General features: G+C 42.8%; 1 protein-coding gene across 1 annotated transcript; it reads right to left on the minus strand.

Annotated features, from left to right (window-relative positions):
* Window positions 1–6,300: 6,300 nt before the first annotated feature.
* LOC127128112 (DNA mismatch repair protein MSH1, mitochondrial) lies at window positions 6,301–8,794 on the minus strand. The gene has a single exon (XM_051057358.1). The coding sequence runs from the start codon at window positions 8,778–8,780 to the stop codon at window positions 7,320–7,322; it is 1,461 nt and encodes a 486-aa protein (XP_050913315.1). The 5' UTR covers window positions 8,781–8,794; the 3' UTR covers window positions 6,301–7,319.
* Between the last annotated feature and the right edge of the window lie 9,554 nt (window positions 8,795–18,348).

The following is an 18,348-nucleotide window of genomic DNA, read 5'->3' on the forward strand; positions in this document are numbered from 1 at the left end:
GCACATTTCATAGGGAGTCTTCTCCAGAATAAGTCTTACAGAGGTTCTATTCTAAATATAACACGTTGTATTTACTGCTTCAGCCCAAAAGTGCTTAGCCACATTTGTTTCATTGATCATGGTTCTGGCCATTTCTTGGAATGTCTTACTCTTCCTCTATATAACTCCATTTTGTTGTGGAGTTCTAGGGAAGGAAAAATCATGGGATATTCCATTTGAATTAAACAATTCCTCAAAGAACTTATTTACAAATTCCCCACGATGAACACTTCTGACTCTGATGATTTTAGAGTCAAATTTGTTTTGCACTTTAGAACAGAAGTTAGTGAATACAGAGTGAGACTCACTCTTGTGCTTCAGAAATTTTACCCATCATTGTATTATTATTTGTATTATTTTCACTTCCTTCATTGTATTATTATTATTATTATATATCATGTGGATGGGATTGTTACATGTGTGAAATCAAAACTCAGGCTTGAGGAAAAATAAATAAGTTTAAGTAACTGGTCATCCTGTCTTGGCCATTGGGGTTCTCATCCTGTGGGGTCTTAGTGATCCTTACGAATGGGCATGATCAGTGATAGAATCGTTACCTCTCGTGGCGATCACGAACGTTGAACGATGACAACGTCTCTACTCAGTCCACACGAACGGGTTCCTTCAATCTCAGTGCTAGCTGGTACGAATGAAGGCTTTGAGTGAGAGAGAGAGAGGGAAATGAAATTCCAAGTTTTCACTTGAGTGTTAGTCTGAGTGACAATGCTTCTACCCAAGGGTTCTATTTATAGAACCACTTGTGTAGGCTTCAAGCTAAAAAGCCCACTTAAGTGTGTTTTGGCCCATATCTCATAATATGCCAAAATCACTTAAGTATTTGGTACCTTATCGAATTTCGTCTTTCACTTAAGTGCACCGTACCTTACGGTGTTCCTTAGTTACTCAATTTCTCATCAATCCGTCCTTTGTGTGTAACCCTATAGGTTTTCGCGGCGTTGGCAATTATATTAAATCACGCATTTAACATAATAAACAGTGAGCGGTATCTAGCAACACATCACTGCTACCCAAGACACGAAAATGTCATGTGATCTGACAAAACCTCGTGTGATAATGATTATGTGTATAATTACCCCTTTGCCCTTATGTCTATATTGAACACAAGGTATAGACCGTGTCATCCTTGTCCAGTTCAATATTGGGCCCATAGACATTTACCATATTACTTAGGATGGGCAAATTCCATCTAGGACACTCATGTCCCTCAGCATGCTTTGTGGAGTACCCATCAACTGTCTTTATGGTTATCCAGTTACGGACAACGTTGGATCAGCAACAAAGCACTCGACTCTACATCTAGGGTCCATAGTGGTTTCAGGTCGAAGAGTGGCATACACCATTATCACCATAAGAATAACTTATGAAACTTTGCATAACTTTCTATATAGTATTCACATAGCGGGTCAATCCGGTATAAATATTACTCTTAATATTCATACCTATGTTTAAGACTTGATAACTCTTTATCCATGATCCATGAGATGTGATCATCAGTCTACAAACGTAATAGTCTTAATGCTTTAATGTTATTCCACTTCACAATAAAGCTCTACTACGGATACTTTAAGAATAGTGTCCCTATGTTTAATATGCTCTCATGATCAAGTCACACTCGATACATTAAACAGACTATATATTTCAGGGACTTTATTAAACAAACATAATAAAGAAAAAGCCTTTTTATTATTAATAAATAATTCGATACAAGTACCAAAAGTATTGGCCTCTAGGGCTTACACCAACAATCTCCCACTAGCACTAGAGCCAATCAGGCATTCCCCTAATGGCCATTGATCTAGTATGGCCATCATGGTTCTGCTGCGCAAGAGGCTTTGTCAGTGGGTCAGCAATATTGTCAAGTGTAAGTACTCTACATATTTTCACATTTCCTCTATCTATTATATCTCGAATGAGGTGATAACGCCTAAGTATGTGTTTGGATCATTGGTGAGATCTAGGCTCCTTAGCTTGTGCGGTAGCACCATTGTTATCACAATAGAGACCAATGGGATCCAAAATGTTAGGGACTATGCCAAGTTCACTAATGAACTTTTTGATCCAAACAACTTCCTTTGCTGCACTTGAGGCAACAATATACTCGGCCTTGGTTGTAGAATCAGCAACTTGTCGCAGCCCGAAAAATACGGAGGTGCGAAAAAACAACCGGCGAAAGAAAAAATGACAGAAGAGTCGCCACCGTGCGTTATTTATCCCAAAGGAGGGAAAGGAAACGCTCGAAGTAAACCTGGAGAAAGGAAAGGAAAAGACAAGGTCTCGCAACCAAATCTTGGGTTCGGGAGTCGATTATGCGAAGGGAAGGTATTAGCACCCCTACGCATCCGTAGTACTCTACGGGATCCACTCTTGTTTGTTCCTTGTCTAAAAGGGTGTATGTTTATCTAATGTACTATTTACTAAAAGAAAGGGTCAAAGAAAATGACTCGCACGGATGTCGCATCTATTGCATACGTATCTCATCCGAATATGAGAATCAGAGTCTTCGTAGCTCGGCTACCTATGGGTGAAAGAAATGTGTGCTCGCTAAGACGTCACGTCTTATGCCTACGTATCTCATCGGGAATGAGAATCAGAGAAAAACGTAGTTCAAACTAACTACGGGAAAAAGGTCTCGATTGCAACTAGGGCAAGAGAAAAGGAAGGTCTCGATCGCAACGAGGGCGAGGGAAAGGATCACAACGAGGGCGAAAGCAAACAAGGATTAGTTATTAGTCGTTAGTCAAACTCGGCAAGACATTGCATCTTGTGCCTACGTATCTCATCTGAACATGAGAATCAGAGTTGCCGTAGTTCGGCTACATAGGGATTGCCATCTGAACATGGCACCTACACACAAAAAGGTGGCAAACATGGAGCCCGACTGCCAATCACTGGACTTACATCAGCATCCGAACCAAAACACACACAAAAGGGCAAACGTGGAGCCTGACTGCCAATCACTGGACTTACATCAGCATCCGAACCCAACAAACCCACACTGGAACCCGAATGCCACTCGATGGACTTACATCAACTTCCAAGCACACAACAAGAACAACAAACAACAGATTGCCAAGGAGTCGGGAACTCGAGCCTAGCAATTGTCAAACAAACACACGCAAAAAGGAAAAAAGTTGCCCGGAGTGGTCTCGCACGACCACCTGCCTACATACCTCGTCTGGAACAAGGATCAGGGCGATGTAGTTCCCCTAACTAGGGGTTGCCATCTGAACATGGACTTAGAAAAGGAGGACACCAGTTGTGTCAAAGGAGAGTGGGCAATGTGTTCACGTCCTGGCAGTAGGTGTCGCAGCTCGCTGAATCGAGTCTTAGGCAGTTACCTCTTTGCAATAGAACGGACTACATGCCACAAGATCGGAGACGCTCGGAAAGGTCTAGAAGTGGGGAAGCTCTGCCCTAAAGTTGTCATGCAATGTGTACTTAAGTGTTAGGATTTACAAATGGGAATATCTACCTAATGTTAGCATGCAAAGAATATGGGAATTCTACCTATGTTATGATACAAAAGGATATGGGAATCCTACCTTATGTTATCATGCAAAGGGTTCTATCTAATGGGTGTTACCTAATCGGAACAAGAATCGACGAATGGAGCAAGGAGAAGTGTTAGGGATAAGGGTAGATGGCGATGCATGAAGCAATCGACTTACAAGGTTGATGGCGATGCATAAAGCAATCGGCTTACAAAAGGGTGGATGAATACGTGTTGGTTCTGTTAGGTTTTGAAAAATGATTACTCGACGTTGGATCGAGGTTTTAATCTTGTTTTGAAATGGTTATCGAGTGTTCATTTTAATTCTTGTATTAACAGGTGAATAAAGAATGAAAGAAATAAATATTATACATTTCATGGGAGAGGGGTACATTTGTTATGAATGGGGGTTGTCATGGCAATCAAACAATAATAATACATGCCTCATACACCATACAAGTAGGCCACAGTTAATCAAACAATTAAGATATAAACAAGTATATAATCAAATCAAATAATCAAAGAATGAAATAATAAAGCATTAAACAATGTATGAGTGTAAGTGCAAAGAAACCGGCTCATTGTAAGAAAGCCCAAGAGTAAGCTATGTGAGGTCGACGGCGATGCTTAAAAAGCGATCGACTTACGAGGGTGTGAAAAAAGGGGCTCGATATTAAATCGAGAAAAGTATGATTTTTAAGGTTTGAAAAAGTGGATTTGAACTAAATACAACAACTTCACATCATTAACAAAATGAAACATATGAGTGTAATAAAGGCATAAACATAAAAAGAAACTAAGATGCTAAAAGAAAAAAAATAAAAAAAAAAATAAAAAAATAAAAAATAAAAAAATAAAAAAAAAAAATAATATAGCTAAAAGAAATAAAATGCCAAAAAAAATGCCACGCATGAGTATTGAACCCACCCCACTCAAGAATATGAACCCTGCCCTTCTCCACCAGGCCACTCATCATTATCTGCTACTAAGATACTACGTTAAATATATGAACCGGGATAAAAAAAATAAAAAGATTTAAAAATAAAAAATAAAAAAACAAGATAAATATTTTTATGGTTTTTGTATTAAAAAACAAAATAAATTAGATAATAAAAGAAAATTTTAAAAAAAAGAAAAAAAAACGAAATGGAGACAGGAACTCGTCTTCCTCTCTTCTCCCCCACCTCACGAGCTCAACCTTCCCCAACAATGGCCTTCTACCCCAGCATCTCTAAATCGAGATCTTTCTCTGCTCTTAGTCGTCACCTCCCTTCGCTTAACCTCACTCGCTTCTCATAATCTCTCATTCGCTTTCAAGCGCTACCCTCGAACTTTCTCACGCTCTCTACAAACTCTCTCAAGCGAAGATTTCTCCCTGCTCTCAGAATCACTATCCCTCAAACTTACCCAAACGTCTCTCAAATGTACTCAAACGAACCCTTTTTAATCACTCTCAGCTCTCACAAAAAAATCAAACAACAAGCATAAAGAGAGAGGAAGAGAGGTCCTTACAGAGTGTCACTGCAGTGGTGGTGAAGGATGCGAAGAAACTGGCCTCCAGGTAAACGAATTTGGGACTTTAGGTTTCCTCTCAGATTTTTCGCCTCCTTGTTTCTGTTGTTTTCTTCAAAAAAATCCCCTCCTCTCTTACTGATTTCTCTCCTTTTATATTTCTGTGAATTAGGGTTTCAAAGGTGCCTTTGGTAATCCAGAAGAGTAACTCTGCAAAGCACTTTTGATGTTCAGAAACTGGATTGACCCCTATGGTGTATGGATTTGAGACAGGTAATCTGAGCATCTGAGCATTCCTCTCTGTTTTTGTTTTAATTCCAATTTGGGAATTTCTGGATTTTGAATTTTACTGCTTTGAGTAATTCTCCACTTTTTACTGCAGTGAATTTCGGTTACAAGTGGAGCGAAAATCAGTTACAAGTGGAGTGGATGGTCCCAATCAAGTTTGTTCATTGACAGATCCCTCTGGATTTGGTCTTCGGTGACTTGTGGGTCGAATATGCTGAGGTTGGCTCATGGTTCACAGCTTGGTAGGTGAATCCTTGCATTGCAGAATGATTTGGGGACCTGCTCCAATGCCATTCAGACTTAGTTTTACAGGGCGTGTGAGGTTTGCATTTGGCCTTGTGTTGGTTCTACAATGTTGCTGCAGTAACCTTTGCTCATGTTCTTGTTTTGAAGTAGAACCGTTGGAGTTGGCTCTGGCTTTGATGTATATTTTTAAAGCAAGATCGTTGTCCACAATCTTCACAAGATCTCCAAGCTCCTCACTGCACTCAAACTTGTCCTCTGCCAACCAATTCTCCAAAAGATTTTTCTTATTCTGATTCACAACAAGCCGTGACAATTCCAGCGATTCAAAGGCATTCGGCTTTCCTCTTGTTAAAAGAGTTCCAAAATACTGCAACAGTGGTGGAGTTTGCCCAGCTTGTACAGGAACACTCTGAAATTTGGCAACGGTATCGGGTGTACGAAGGATTCCTTGCGGAGACTGAGAAGCAAGCTCAGCTGCTTTTTTGTATTTTGTTTGAGCAAATAGTTCATGGAAACGTTCCACTACCAGCTTCTCAGCACCAGGAAGGTTTCCTCTCTTGGCAAGACTTACTGCTAGCTCCAAATTGTTTAATTGACCACTGACAAAATTCACAATTGTTTGCTCATTAACGGTAGCCAGTAACACCTGGCCTCGTCTGTTAATGGCATAAAAGCCTCCCACTGATGTAGCTTCTGGCGTCAAAAAAAAAATATAGGATCGGGACTAATTCTGTTCCTATATCAAACTGTATTTGTGGGATATCTATCAATATTAGGCAACAATGGCATGAACTCAACAGGATACAAATCCTTTTTTAGTCGCGTGAATAGGGCGTGACTTGGCTGCTTCAAATGATGCTTCAATTTCCCTAATTTGTCTGCGTGGTATCCATCCATCAATGTTCATCATATCTAACCAGTGTCCAATGATATCCAATGAAATATGAATATCCCAACACCAGATTAGAAATTGATGAAAACCTTCATCTCATAAAAATCCTCTTGGAAAGAAAGACCGACTTGGTACCGCTGTGTAAGGCTCAGCAGGCCAATATGATACATAATCAACATGTTTCCTAAAATTAAGGGTTCTTGACAGAGCGATTTTTGACTGGCCATAGAAGTAGTCAATGCCGTCTAATAAGCTTCCAACGGCAGCATTACCAACAGAAATGGATTCCGAGTCCACCTTCTCAGCCAAATTGAAAATTTTCTCAATCTTTTCATCAAATGCTTGTTCTTTATATTTCAGCTCATTAGACAGTGAGGTTCCGCAACGGAATTGACGAGATGCCGAATGAAAAACAAGATGATGAAGAATGTGAAGAAACCGATTGCGAGAACCAATTTGATGCTGACATTGTTGAATAACGGAATGGAACTACCGTATTTGCTTCTGCCTTCATTGGGACTTAACGCAGGATGGTGTTTTTGTAGGTGTTAGCAGGGTTTTGAGTAGTGCTAATCTTCTAGAACAGGAAGCAGCAATATCATCACTGTCCAACTTGATGACTATAACCCCCGGAAATACATATATGGAAACTGCCGTGCAGATGAAAATTGATATAACAGTTACCTCAACCGCGGACGCTACAACAACAAAATGGGCCTAAGCATACCAGCTGCAGGAAATGCAGCAACATAATCCAGCGGCCACATGATAGCTTTGGAAACCAACACCTGTAACGGCATAAAACTGCAGCTCTTTCTCTCCTTTCCCATTTTAATCACGAGGAGCTTCGCATGACAGCTTGGAACAGGACCATTTTTCAGACTGTGAACCTTGGCTTGACAATGCCCTTACCTTATCATCATTATGAACCTTTCTTATGCCTTTACCACCACCACCCCAAGATGCCTTGATCATTGCAGGGTATCCAACGACTTGACAACTTGCAATTGCTTCCTCTGTTGTATAAACACATGCTGCCCGGTAAATTTCATCAGGAATACTACTCAAGGAGCTTTCAGGAGGAATTTTCACATGTGAACCACTCCATGGAAGGGTTGGCACATCTGCTGCTTGAGCAATCAATGATGAACCAATTTTATCACGTTTTTCAATAATGCTGCCTGCAATACAAGTCCCTTTTGCAGTTTCTGTTCCTCGGCATATTTCATCAACAAGTACAAGGCTCTTTTTAGAGGTTCCAGCCATGATGGATCGAAGTTCGGACATCTCCACCTGAAATGAACTTTTGTGATCAGCTGGACTATCATATGACTTCATATGAAGCATGATGGAATCAAAATATGGAATTATGGCTGATTCAGCAGGAACCATAAGTCCACATATCCCCAGTAGTGCAGCAGCACAAATTGACCGAAGCAAACTTGATTTACCACCACCATTGGGCCCTGTCAATAGAAATAATGATTTCATATCAACAGTATTATGCGCGGCACCTCCTTCTGCTATGTTGAACCAATATGGTAATAAACCGACTATCTTCATCTCACGGTTTTTATTGGATTGCTTCCCATCCTCAAGCTTCTGGGACTCAACTATTGTAGGAAAAACCCAACTTCTTCTTCTCCCTTCACTCACATGAGCATATAAAGCTTTGGTGATCACAAGCAATGTGGAAGAAAATACAATGATGTTTATATGGGATTGCAGTTCAGCAGCAAGTTCCCTTAGAACTTCCAAAACTCTAGTTTTTGCCTTGGCATTTGCTTCATGGTACCTTGATAAGGCAGCGTCCATCTTCATAGTTGTAAACCATTCCTCACCTACCTTTTTACCTTTAGAATCTAAAGCATGCTTAAGCTGTTTAATGGGTTCCTCTCCAGGGCCACCAGCCCATATATTTTGTATAAAGCCTTTACCCTTGAACCACACTGCTTCCTGATCCCGAGAATAAGATATTTCTCCCTTAAGAATTTTAAGTGGAGATACGAAAGCTTTTATTCTAGAAACTACGGGAGTGAAATCTTCAGTGACTGTTAAATCCAAGGCCTCAGCTGCTTTGTCCACAGAAGTAAGTACATCATTTATGTGGATTGTTTTTATTCGACCTTTCCATACAGACTCCATATCCTCAAAAAATTCATCAGGAATAACAGAGAAGGAGCTGATTTTCTGATCTTTCTCACCATCCAGATATATTATTCCGTCAATCATACTTGATGCGACTTCACATCCAGCAACCAAGGTTTCAATCTGCTCATTATGATGTTGCATTGAAAATGTCCAAGTTTGATTTCAGTTTCAGCTCTAGCAAGTAAGATTGACTGCACTGGGACATAGACAAAGCAGATCAAATTCACCTTTGTTATCTCCAGGACGGGAGCGCCGGCTTCTCTAAGAAGATGAATTTCTCTGAACTCCAGTTGAAAATGAAAGCGAGTACTCTCCCCAATAGCCTTATTGGAACGTGATTTGATGCTATTAAATTGAATGCCAGTGATATTATTTTCAACAGAAAGACCATGCTTGCTATGTTCAAAACTCACATTCAGCTTTGGTAGATTGAAGCACACCTTCTCAGGAAACAAAGAACTGAAGCGTGCTAGTTTTTCTTGCTTCTTTTGAAAGATTGGAGAATCCAAATCATGAACTTGTAACAAAGTGAAATCATTGGTTTTGTCAGTTGAAATTGTAACTGAATTCGGTGCCATCAGTGTAAGAATAAAAATGAAACCTTTTATTTGTGTCAAAACCAAAAACTAAATTTTGTCCAATGGCAATGGAAGATGATTAGAGATTTTTCTTCAACACTAAAGGGTCATGGTTATATTATTTACAGGTTTTTTTTTTGTATGTGTGATTGGTTTCTTTGGCGTAATTTGGATATGGACATGAGTTTATTTTATGACTTGAATGCTTGACTTTGAAAAGAACATGACTTGACTGGTAGTGTGCGTTAACCAGGCCATGAAATGATGGTATAAGATTAGGATTTGAAAGGGATATTCATGAATCAAATGGTGTGATTGGCAATTGGCTTGTGACACAAGAAGGTTGGTTGTTCAGATGACCCAAACCATAGAGGTATCTACAATCACAACACCATGACTTTGGATCAAAACCAATCCTCATGTAAAACCAAAGTTAGGTTAGGCCAAGCATGCTAAACAAACATAAAAAATTCAAGAGCAAAATCGGGGTATGACAGTTGCCCCTATTTAAGCGTCTTCAACTAGAGAATATGAGGCAGGACACTTTTCATATGATCATAGTGGGAGATGGTTAAATACTAAGAAGACTCGGATTTTGATCCTGAATCCCTATGAAATAATTAACCATGTCTGTCGGAATCGGCAAAGAAGCAATCCCAGAAGAATCCATCTGGTACGGTGAAAATCGGCCTGAATACCGAAACAGAAAGTTGACCTGGACACCAAAATAAATGGTAACACAGGAATACCCACGGCCTGAACGCCGCACATTAGTCTGAACACTAAGCATAGGAATATGAGAGTATCAATGTTGGTCTGATCACCGGAAATCTGGTCTGAACACCACTTTGATCTGGAAATCCAAAAAAACTGGCCTGAATGCCACTTCGGTCTGGATACCGGGAAAACTGGTCTGAACACCACAAGTTCTTCGTCCTGACTGTTGAGAACTTCTTCGATCTGGAAATTGGAAACTGACCTGAATGCCACTTCGGTCTGGATACCGGGAACTGGCCTGAATGCCACTTCGGTCTGGATACCGGGAAAACTGGTCTGAACACCACAAGTTCTTCGTCCTGACTGTTGAGAACTTCTTCGATCTGGAAATCGGACACTGGCCTGAATGCCACTTCGGTCTGGATACTGGGAAAACTGGCCTGAATGCCACTTCGGTCTGGATACCAGGAAAACTGGCCTGAATGCCACTTCGGTCTGGATACCGGGAAAACTGGCCTGAATGCCACTTCGGTCTGGATACCAGGAAAACTGGCCTGAATGCCACAAGTTCTTCGTCCTGACTGTTGAGAACTTCTTCGATCTGGAAATCGGAAACTGGCCTGAATGCCACTTCGGTCTGGATACCGGGAACTGGCCTGGAATGCCACTTCGGTCTGGATACCGGGAACTGGCCTGAATGCCACAAGTTCTTCGTCTTGATTGTTGAGAACTTCTTCGATCTGGAAATCGGAAACTGGCCTGAATGCCACTTCGGTCTGGATACCGGGAAAACTTCATGTCTATCATCATCGGCGAAGATAACAAAACAGTGATACGTGAGCCGGCACGCATGCCAAAGACCCAAGCTGGGGATAACAATCGAAAGATTGACCAAAGAGTGCATGAGATATATTATCTGTAGCCGTCAAAACGTAGATAATACACTCGCATGGAAGATTATCCATAACCGGGTTGCAGGTTGTTAAATGAATAATCGACCAAAAAGAAAGGCATTAGGGTACCAGGACCAGGCATGCAAAAGATGACCAATCAAAAGAGGATAAAGTGGCTAACTCGGAGCAAATACCCAAAAGAAAGGGGAAGACCCACTGGGGACAATACTGCTTGATCAGGGCAAGTATCCAAAGGGGACAAGACTATCAATACCACAAAGAGGGGATTACATCTACCGGTTTGTAGGCAGAAAACCACAGAAAAGTAACCAGTCCTCGACCAGGATGAGCACAAAGGGTTAACTCTGCTAGGGGATGAAAGTGGGATTTTACAACTACCAGTTAGTAGGTAGAAAACCACAAAGATAGGACTTGCAACTACCGGTTCGTTGGTAGAAGCCACAAACAGTCTGCTGAGAGACCGAGCGAGAAAAAAGGATTTACAACTACCGGGTAGTAGGTAGAAGACCACAAAATCCGCCAACAATCAGAATGAACCACAACGGTTACCTCTGCTAGGGGATGAAAGTGGGATTTTACAACTACCAGTTAGTAGGTAGAAAACCACAAAGATAGGACTTACAACTACCGGTTCGTTGGTAGAAGCCACAAACAGTCTGCTGAGAGACCGAGCGAGAAAAAAGGATTTACAACTACCGGGTAGTAGGTAGAAGACCACAAAATCCGCCAACAATCAGAATGAACCACAACGGTTACCTCTGCTAGGGGATGAAAGTGGGATTTTACAACTACCAGTTAGTAGGTAGAAAACCACAAAGATAGGACTTACAACTACCGGTTCGTTGGTAGAAGCCACAAAGTCTGCCGAGGATAAGATGAATGAGTGCCGGTTAATGAGCGACTATTCATTTATGCCCCAGGGAAGCACGGGCGACAGCCAACAGGAAGCCAGTTTAGGATCGATCCAAAAAGGCAGACTGAATCAGGACTCATCCTAATGAGGAAAGAACTCAATAGGGAAAACCCATCCCATTAGGGAGGGAACGGAAACAACCGTCATCCACGAGGATGTAACTCAGTGGGGAGCGCAGAAGGAAATGGTAGACACTTTCTGCTTAAGGGGTAGACTCTACGTGGAGAGATCAGACACACCCACTTCTGCTAAGGGAATGGACCCAAGCTTGCAAGATGCTGCCAACCTCGGGGAGTAACACTGCTGGGGATACCCACTCAACTAAGGAGTCACTTGTTGGGAAAACACCAACTTCTCAACCATGCTGATGAACCCAATTCTGAAGCCGATCCAATGGCGCGATGCTAAACTCTTTCCAACAACCCAAACTCGGTTGGTCACCACGGCCTAGGGCTAATGGATATGTTTGCAATGTTGATGCATGAGTTTTTTTTGTTTTACACAATGCCCCATGATCCTGGAAATGCTATGCACTAATGATGCAATATGCTATGCTTATCTAAATGATGAATGCATAAACACACGTCTCCTCCAGAGACAACACCGGGGAACTCCAGGAATTGTGCTGAGGATCCTATAACCATGTCAACTTCCATCCTGCTGGGGAAAGACAAACCTTGCTGGGGATGCACTCCATCGAACCTGAACTGCTTGGAGATTATCCTGCTAGGGGAGGCAACCCATTCTTATCTCTACTGGGGATGATTTTCTCCGAACCCGATCCGCTTGGGGACCTCGCTGAGGGAAAACCATCAACACAAACCCTACTGGGAAGGCAGTAACCTTTAGGCTCGCTGAGGAGACACTGATCTTGAATCTGTTAGGGAGGTAACCCTCTCACACCTACTGGGGAAATACAGCTTACTGGACACGGAACACCTGTCGAGTCGCCGAACAGCGGCATCCATCGTCCACCCACAGTGTCGGCTTTCCTCTTATGAGAACACCCAGACTCGCCTAGACTCCTCTGATTCATCCCACGAAGATCGAATTCCTGGGATTCATACAAACTTTCCGGTCCTTAGACTTTGAAGAGTCTTCTTGATTAACTTTCCAGGACTGTCGTCGTAATCCTTCACTGTCTCTTCACCGTTCAACTATCTCTTTCCCCTGATCAGGCTCTGCAGCAGAGATCGTTAGATAAAAACGCGCCCCAGGTATGCCCCAGGTGTTCCGATATTTCAACGCCTAAGTCACTCAAACTTCCGAATAAGATTTCCAGATTTCAACCTCATAAGCATGCATCGGAAGGGACCTTTATGTTTCAAAATGAAAATATTCTTATCAAAATAAACGGATGTTTTCGTAATCAAAACGGTAATGACACAAAAACAAAATTTATTTGACCGAACACACGCTTTATTGACTGGAATAAAAGATGGCTCACAACCGAGCAACACACAGGAAGCAAACCCTGGAAAGAGGTGATTGCACATAAAAGGAAAAAATCTATCCTAATGGCAACGTGAAACTGTGATCTCATCGGGTTCCAACTCAGTTACACCCCATATGTCCTCAAGACTTTCCGCACTTTCTGTCTTCTGAACAAAACGCTTCCGATCGGTCTCTGTCGGAGATTCTCCAAGTCATCATGAGCACAAACGATCATGCTAGACGCAGTTGTTCGTTTCATTCCCTCTTTTGCCTGGACCGCCCTTTCGGGTTTCAGTCCACCGGGATACCCTTTTTTGCCCAAGTCGCCCTTGTGGGGTTTTCGACTTGCCGGGTGTACAGTTCTTTTCATTTATTATCCCTAACTTTTGCCCGAACCTTTTCTCTCTTTTTTTTTTTGGTTCGCCGGGATGCCCTTTTTGCCTGGACTCTTTTATTCTTTTTGTCCAGCAGGCCTCTTTTTCACGAAGTATCTTTTAACTGCGTCCGCATTCACAGGGGATGGAAAATCCTCATCATCCGTGGTCGTCAGCGACAAGGCTCTGTCAGAGAAAACCCTCTTTGACCACGAACGGACATTCATAATTGTTTACCCACTTGCCCCACGATCGTCTTGAGGAGGAAGGATCCTTTTCAACACCACATCTCTTCCATGCTACCCACGAGGTCGCACTTCTCGGTCAACAACACGCTTCATTTACTGGGTACAACTGCCCCATGACAAGTAACTGTCAGCCTCTTTTCCCAACCAGGCTCAACGCGTTATACCGAGTTCTCATCCACTCGCCCTTTTCTAACTTCTCATCCATCCGGACTCTTTACAATGAAATCTAGCCTCCAGCAGGCCATATCACTTCCATCCCATACCGCATGAGGAAGACGTTGCCCCAGTAGATGCACGTACCAAAGTACGACACTCAGGATACCAACTTCGTACTCAGCCACTAACATTGGTGCGTTCACATGTTATCAGGGAAGCACTAGCTCACTCTCTTTAAACTCTCCCCATCAGACATCTAAACCCATTCGGATTCGGGGTCAGGCCCCTCCTCCGGGATCGGTCACTCTCAATCTTTCGATTCGAGTACCTCGAGATGTCCTCATCAGGGACTTCAGACTTCCTTGGTTGACAATCATCAGTGGGTTGTTGGGCGAGATAACCATACAATACCCTCCTCTTGGTTGCTTTCTGGGAGGTATATTGAATATCGTATTCAGTTGACATCACTTGCCCTCTCACAACCCGTCCGTTCGATGCTAGCTCCCCAAGCACATACTTGATCAGATCCATTTTGGACATCCACAAGATGGTATGAACCAGCATACACTGTCTCAATCGGCGAGCAGCCTATGCCAAAGTACATCAAGTTTTCTCGAGCAGTGAGTATATTGTTTCACAGTCTATAAACTTTTTGCTTAGGTAAATTGCGTGCTCTTTTCGACAAGACTAGTCATACTGACTCAATACGCGCCTCATAGACCCCTCAGATTAGCAGTCGTTTCTTCCCCGGAAGGTATCAGAATCAAAGGTTCCTGCTACTCCTTTTTTTTTTTTTTTTTTTTTTTTTTTTTTTTTTTGCAGGATCGACCTCGACTCCTCTTTCGTTTGCAACATGCCTCGGCAGCTTGCTGGACTGCACTCCATAAGTGCGCTAATTCGAACTCAACAGTATGAGTTATCTCTACCTGTCAAACAACTTAATCCACCGGATGCCCCTCTTCTGCTTGGGACTTTGCCATCATGTCATCAACATGGCATTTGCTTTCACGATGAATCATATCATGAAACAAAGTCACCCTAGACTTCTGATACTTGGCACCGGCCTTCTCGATACTGAACGACATCACCTTATAACCAGAAGGTGCCCCTTGTGTGATGGACATGGTTTACGTCATATCATCTGGCAACAGTTCAATCTGGTCTCGGCCAAGGAGCCATCCATGAAGATAAACTGAGCATTATAACCAATCCAATACCTCGTTGTGACGTACCGGGAATTCATCTTTCAGATTAGCTCAGCTCACATCTCGACAGTCCACACACATTCTCATCTTTCAACACCGGTTTCCGCTTCCCTGGAGGACAGTCTTCTCTCCATGGTAACTCGTGCCTCCACAACATTGGCATCCTACCTTGGTGTATCTAGATACAACCAGGCGCACATATACCATCCTGTTCTTGACCTGCATCTGAAGCGGCCTCAATATTCACTTTCTGACTTCGGCGGTGCTTGGAGCAACAATTCTGAGCACTCCTCATGCGGTTGAATCACCTTCTCCTCTGGTTTCAACGACCCGGCTAATTCCAACAAATCACAATCTTCTTCGCCTTCTCCTTCGGCATGATAGATCGAATTGTCGAAGTCATACAAAGGTGTAACCAAATTGTTATCGATGAGATCAGGAGGGTAATCACTTTTAAGGTTGGAACGAGACAAGTTCGAAAGAAAAACGAAAAACATTGCCATTTTTATTTTTATTTTAAAACTGTAAAAAATGAAAAACAGGGAACACCGCTTTTAAACACAAAAACATCCATTTATTACTGATGCAAAACGTTGCAAAATGAAACACATGAGATGGCCCTTACAATGGACCAGTACGTTTCGGGCAAAACGTATGGCTTTCATGCAAACAAAATTAAAACAGAAATACTACACTTCCGGATGAGCGACAGTAATGCTTTTGGAGGCCTTCCAGTTGCCTGGTACGCACGACTTTATCCACAGCTCGAGCTCGCGGTCGCGGTCGATCTCTTCACTCACTGAACAAGCATGATCAGAATCCATCATTCCTGCACTGACAAAGATGTACGGTGGACGACGTCCTCTGTTTGGTCTAGACGACTCTTGATCTGGATAACCAATCCCGAACATGTCTGCCTTTACCACTATGTCGATGATCCTGCCCCAACCTCGGGCCTCTTGGTTCTTCACCACCTCTAGAGCTTGTTTATAGGAGGAAATGGACAACTTCTTCTCTTTCTCGACGACAAGAGCGCTCTCCACCTGGACGGTTTCGATTGCTTGCCTGGGTATTTCAAGTTTTCCAATGTCCATTTCTACTTCTTTCATCTTCTGGGTCGTGTCTCCCATCAATACACACCCCTCTGTGGCAACGGCCGCACAGCAATTATCAACCACAGGGAAGACTCCATCCTGCACCAGAGGTTCTGGGACCACAGACATGGGAACCTTTAACTGATCTTCCTCAGTCATCTCCATTCCTTTCTTGACCTTCTTCACCATCTTCATCTTTACAGGACCCTGCCTGGGTACAGGGTTGACATCCCCCTCCATGATTTGTGCCAAACCGATGATCTTGGAGTCCACCAAGTCTTGGACAACATGCTTGAAAGCCCTACAACCCTCAACACTGTGCCCGGGTGCCTCAGAATGGAACTCGCACCTGGCATTCTCGTCATAGTTTGGAAGCCTCCGCTGCTGTTCTACAGGAATCAAAATCCTCGGCCGAACTAATCCCAGATCTCTCAATCTCCTGAACAAAAGGGTATAAGTCACAGGTGGTTCCTCAAACTGACGATCCTCCTTCTTCTTCCTCACCTGGATCTTAGCTCTCGGTGCCTTCTGTTGAAGTGGTGGTTGTTGCGGGGGTACAGGTGAGTTACCAACAAGAGTGGTTACAGCAACAGCATAAGGATGATAACGATCCTTACTGCGTTCTTTCTTTGCTGGCACACCACTTGACTCAACCTCCTTTTTGAGCGGACCACTGTCAGAGAGTTTCTTTGCTACCGAGCCAGAGGGATTTGTTACATCGGATGATGAAGCCTTTCCCTGAACTTTCTCCTTGATCATCCAGCTCTCAATCCTTTCCAATCTCTCAGACATGGCTTTCTGCCCCAAGGCAAGCCCTTGCACAATACTGAACAATCCCCTCATCATCTCTTTCAGTTCAAGGATGTCGGCGTTGGGAAGATCCATCAGCTTGGATTTGTTGAGTCTGATTGTATGTCTGAATGGAAGAACTATGCGTACCGGTTGACACCTACAAAACAACAAATGGGTTAGTATGACTCACGCATGCAATGTCTATCCGTACCAGGAATATTCCTTTGATTTTGGTTTCACAGAGAGAGATAATTTTTCATCAATAACATTCTGACATCTGGCTATCTCTCAACCAGAATCTTAATCAAAAAGTGGACCCTGAGTACGGATAGACACGAGTTGAATGCAGATGAATGCGATGCAAATGCATGAATGCAAGTCACTGCGCCACCAAGCCATCTGAAGACCCATTCTCTGAACTAGTCACAGTCATCGGGACTAAGTCACCATAAATCCGACTTGGGGAGTTCCGAAATAAACGGAACTGGGGATTACATCACTATCATCACAAGAACATCCACTGAACGGATGACAGTCAGATCCTCTGAACAGGTACTTTCAAAATCAACCCGGGGGGTCCGAAATAAACGGAACCCATTGATAAACCACGGACAGAACTCCGGCGTCCCAGAAATAAATGTCCATAAATTCGGCTGAACCAAAGTCACCATCACAGCACCACTGGCAGAAACCGTATCTGTAGAGATCAAACCCTCCCCTCACTGGTAGGTTCTAAGAACAGAAGTTTGTCAGCTTCAGCCCTTTAGTCGAGAATAATACGTTTACCACTGAAGGTTTGGCATTATTACGGGATAAAAGACCTCTGCTGACTCACCTCAACAGGACATCCTAAAGCAAGTTCCCAGTCTCGGGGTCCTCGGATTGAGCAACGAGAATGCGCCCACCAGAGCTAACATAATCACGTCTCGGAGGAGAGGCCTCGACTGAGTTCTCGGGAAATGGTCACCAGAGTCGACGATTTCTAGAGGAATATCTGTCGTTATGGAACACCCATAGGACAGAATATATCCAAAAGAAACCTCGTCTGGAATGTGGGTCTCATGAACGACTTAACGTAGCAACATACCACGCAAGCCTCATGACTATCCACTCTAACACCTATGTGTACACTCAAGCCTGGGCAGTGGGCTTATCTCTCGTAGAACAGTCCCAACCCAACAAACAAACAACCCACAGATACAGCAAGCATATGTACATGAATGCAATAAGGTAAAGCAGGTAAATGCTGAAAATAAATAACTGTACAAAAGAATAAACACCTAA

The sequence above is a fragment of the Lathyrus oleraceus genome, chromosome 3 (genome assembly GCF_024323335.1).
Source record: "Lathyrus oleraceus cultivar Zhongwan6 chromosome 3, CAAS_Psat_ZW6_1.0, whole genome shotgun sequence".
Lineage (NCBI taxonomy): Eukaryota > Viridiplantae > Streptophyta > Magnoliopsida > Fabales > Fabaceae > Lathyrus > Lathyrus oleraceus.

What these genes read in the sequence shown, in the direction of transcription:
- LOC127128112 (XM_051057358.1), bottom strand. Translation starts at nt 8,780, where the DNA reads ATGCAACATCATAATGAGCAGATTGAAACCTTGGTTGCTGGATGTGAA.